Source organism: Benincasa hispida, chromosome 2 (assembly GCF_009727055.1).
Source record: "Benincasa hispida cultivar B227 chromosome 2, ASM972705v1, whole genome shotgun sequence".
NCBI lineage: Eukaryota > Viridiplantae > Streptophyta > Magnoliopsida > Cucurbitales > Cucurbitaceae > Benincasa > Benincasa hispida.
Genome location: NC_052350.1, coordinates 50,762,496 through 50,766,604, shown reverse-complemented (window position 1 = coordinate 50,766,604; position 4,109 = coordinate 50,762,496). Strand labels below are relative to the sequence as shown.

The following is a 4,109-nucleotide window of genomic DNA, read 5'->3' as shown; positions in this document are numbered from 1 at the left end:
AAACTAAAAATTCATGGAATAAATTTATAATTTAACCGAAGCATAAGTAGATTGAATAAGATTTTTTTTTCATCAGTGCAATACAATTGATAACCTCTTTACAAATATTGCTAAAAGAAATGAATCAAACTACACTTAAACGAGTTGTTATAGGCTAACTTAACATTGTTCAACTAGTAAAGACATATCCAATCAATTAAGAGGTCATAAGTTCTCGATGTATTAATTAGAATTCCTAAAGAGACAAAATTAATCACTCCATGTATTAATTGGAATTCCTATTGAGAAAAAAGGTAAGATGAGCCATATCGAAAAGATATTCGTACCAATCGGCAGGTGACATGTGCACGTGCCTGTAATAGTTGGACTGACATTTAAAGATGCCCCTTTATTTTTACTCCAAAGGCATTCAGAAATAAGTGGCGTGCTACAACCTTGGCAATTATCCAAAAGCATGTTATAGAAATGAGTACTAACGTCCCATGATATTAGGGGTGTACACAAATTCACCGAAAATCGATTCGACCAATTGACGTCGGTGTAAGATAGTTGTTGTCAGTTTTTTATTTGAAAAGAAAAAAAAAATCGCTCAATCCATAGAAAAATGGAACACCCAACTGACCGACCGACAAACAAATGCACGTATATATCATAAAAAATTGTAAATTAGTAGATTATTTTCTTTTGAAGTTTGATACGCGCCCATCTCAGCGCCACCCCTCTCACCCCCACCTCTCCTCTCTTCGACGATCTGTCTTTCATCTCTCCGACTCGGCCTGTCACCTCTCTGACTCAATCTCTCTTGCCACACACAGAACTGAAGTAATGAAAACCAACTGGTCGGTTTCGGTGCCAATTTTTTTCCGACCAATCGATGTACATCCCTACACGGTAACTATCATCCTAGTTACTGTCCTCGTTAAAGTGCATGAACTTCAAATTTGAAAATAGTCCATTTTATATGAAAATTTACCTTTCTATATCCCACATCAATTTCGTCCACTCATTCACCTAACCCCAATGGGCCTCAATCTAGACTCTAGAGTCACAGACTAACAAAGTAGTTCATAAATTCATTCACGTAAAGTGCGACTGTTGGGGCGTGAATCACAGGTGAAATCCACAAGGAATGGATCCCAATTATTAGTCTGGGTTTTTGGGAATTGCAAAAAACCCTCTACAATGATGGAAAAAATTCAGGCGGTGTTTAAAAAGTGCAATAGAAGTGTTTCTAAGTATTTAGAATGCCATTCCAATAAGTCATGTTCTTCCAAAAAATAATAGAATCGTATAATGTGGTATGAAAAACAAAATAATAAGTTAGTTAAACAAGAGTCTGTTTCATCAATAATCTAATACAATTAATAACCTCTTCAACACACTGACTTGCTGAAGTACACTTATAAGCTGCCGTGAAAACAGTTCCAACACCGACATGAAATTTCTAAAGAAAAAGAATCGTTCAAGAGTAAGAGGCATGGAGAAAAGGTATTCGTACCGATCAGCGGGCGACACCTCACACGTGCCTATGATAGATGGACTGTCATTTACAAGCTGAGATGTATTTAACAATAACAGACGCCCCTTTTTCTTCACTCCATTGCATCCAGAAATAAGTGGCGTGCCAAAACCTTGGCTATCAGGTAAACGACATCATTGTATTATCTTCATCTGGTTGTTTGTTAAGCTCTGGAAGAAGAAAAAGCTTCAAATATCCAAATAATTTACTCAATGCATACCTTCTGCACGATGTTCTTGGGATAGCTTAATAGCTCTAGGAAGTGCATCTTGAGTCGCTAGAACGTATGAGGGCAGTGACAGGATTTCCCAACTACAACTAAGAATTCATTTATTAGGATCAAATTCTTCAAATCGTATCTTGAATTCTTTAGCCATCTTTGTTTCTTCTTCTTTAGAATGGGTGCAATTCCTCCAATCAGCTTTATCAGCCATGTTAAGCAAGCCTGCTAAAACCTGCAGAAGGCTTTTCGGTCATTTTTTTTTTTTACCATTTTCATGATAGAAGTTCCATCCATTGTTTGACAAAGGAATCTAGATTGTGTCTTGGAACTGTTGGTGATGATGAGATTTTCCAAATCTTTGTTTTAGTCCCCTTTTATTTCTTTATTACTATAGTGTATATATATATGTATGTATGTATATATTCTTTTTATGGTGAATATTGGAGGGATGAAAGAGTACAAATTTGTGAATTTATCTAAGCTAACCTCGCGTCCAAATTGGGCTGGAAATATCTCATTCTCCTCAATAACATGCGATAAGGTTACACATTCAGGAAGTTCAGCATAGAAGAAACTGTGATCACTATCAAACTGTGTCCTCAACGATTTTCTTCCTTCACCAGGAGCATCTGCTGCTGCAATCAAGTGATACAACAAAATAAAGGGCAGGTGGAAACCATAATCTATCTGCTAATTTATGTTCTACCAAACAAATCAAAATATAAATTTGGCAACATGAGTTACTTCAGCACAATAATTTTGCAATTTGACGATTTTATTAAGAATCTAGAAAGTTGTAAAAAATCAACTGTTGGAATTATTTCGTTGTGGGGAAGGGATCCACCTCAAGAAAACGAGACCAACACCCACCATATAGCCCAATCTAGAAAGAGTTGGAAATTTGATATTAAAATAATAATAATAACATCAACTTACATTTAGAGATCACGAACTTAAAGCCCAGCTTTTCAGCAGCCATATCAAATATGTTCTGAACGGCATGTGCTCTAGATGTTGGAATAGGAACAGCCTAGCATCAAAACACGAGTAGCTGGGGTGAATCACCAAAATTAAGTCTAAAGAACTTATTCATTAGAATATGCTCCATGGAACAAATTAATGCTATAAATGATGAACTTCATATAGGAAAAGGAAACAGTACCATATTTTATTTGATTAGTTCCTTAGAAGTGATAAATACAACATATCTTTTCAAAAATCCGGATTTCATTCACCATTTTCTGTTTGCAAATAATTTGATTTGAGACATTACTTAAACACAACAGCAAGAGTATGCATCATGAATTGGTCAACCATTTTAAAATCCGAAGTATTCAGGTCACAAGAACTATTTAATGAACATCTAATCCCTTCGTTTCATTCTTGATCAAAGCTGGAATAGAATTGACCCACTAAGAAAGCCAAAGCTACCTATCATACTTTCGAGTTTCAAGGATAGTGTGTATAAAGAAGAGAACTACCTGAAGATTAGCATGAGTGCTACGCTTTGAAACCCACTCAAAGAAAACAAATTCCTTCCCTTGACTCTTATAATACTTCCGGAGAGAATTTTGAAGTCTGTTGATTTCAGATTCAAATTCTGGGCCTAGAGAAAGGGTGTTTGGAAAGTGCTCTACAGGTACTATCAATATGTGGTCTGGAACAAGAGGACCTTTGGCCAGTGCACAGTAGAAACTCTCACCCACGCTGACTATTAGATGTGACTCTATGTTGGGACTCGACAAACAAAACCAGCATTCTCTAGACCTGCACCTCAATCATAGAACAGAGAATAAGTACGCTTAAAATCCATAATCCATCAGTGTGTTGGGATAATAAATTAATCAACAAAAAGAGTTAAAGACCTGTTGGTTCCAGCATTTCCAGATCTCCTCTTCCCAGATTGGCTATCAACTTCATTCTGAAAGCTGTGCTTAAAGTTGCAATCTGGACCCCTTTCACATTTTCCTTTATTAAGAAAATCAAAACAAACACCTCTCTGGCTTTGCTCTCTTGCATCCATGTCATGATGAAAGTTGCATTTTTCTCCACGTGGACAAGATCCAGAAGATGTAAACTTAAAACAAAGCTTGTTACCATCAGAAGTTCCATATTTTTGTCGTTTTTGAGACACGTCGTATCTCCAATATTGTGATTCAGAAACACTATTGCTGGACCTCTTTGCAGAGTCTGAGGATTCAGCTTTTCGTTCAGTGAGTGTGTATGGAGATAAGGTAGTATTTGGAGGCTTCATGCTAATTTCAGCAGCAGACATGGTAGATGATGGGATGGGAGAAATTGCATGAATAAATTTCTGAGAGAAGCAGGTGAAGCGTCAGAAATGAAACTTTATGTTTCCTTTTTTTT

The 4,109-nt window shown here is 36.4% G+C and overlaps 1 protein-coding gene across 4 annotated transcripts in view; it reads right to left on the bottom strand.

Annotated features, from left to right (window-relative positions):
- Positions 1-1,228: 1,228 nt before the first annotated feature.
- The window catches only part of LOC120071610 (zinc finger CCCH domain-containing protein 64), a 6,290-nt gene continuing 3,409 nt past the window's right edge, over positions 1,229-4,109 (bottom strand). The window contains exons 6-11 of one of the 4 annotated variants that reach the window (XR_005480300.1): positions 3,608-4,056; positions 3,224-3,509; positions 2,679-2,772; positions 2,229-2,377; positions 1,740-1,974; positions 1,229-1,631 (exon numbers count right to left, since the gene is read on the bottom strand). Coding sequence is in view for 2 of the 4 variants with exons in the window: in XM_039023959.1 (XP_038879887.1) it covers positions 1,846-1,974; positions 2,229-2,377; positions 2,679-2,772; positions 3,224-3,509; positions 3,608-4,056 (1,107 nt within the window). In the remaining 2 variants the exon portion in view is untranslated. Of the gene's footprint in view, positions 1,975-2,228; positions 2,378-2,678; positions 2,773-3,223; positions 3,510-3,607; positions 4,057-4,109 lie in introns of all 4 variants that reach the window. The other 3 variants (XR_005480299.1, XM_039023959.1, XM_039023960.1) reach the window with 3 other exon arrangements.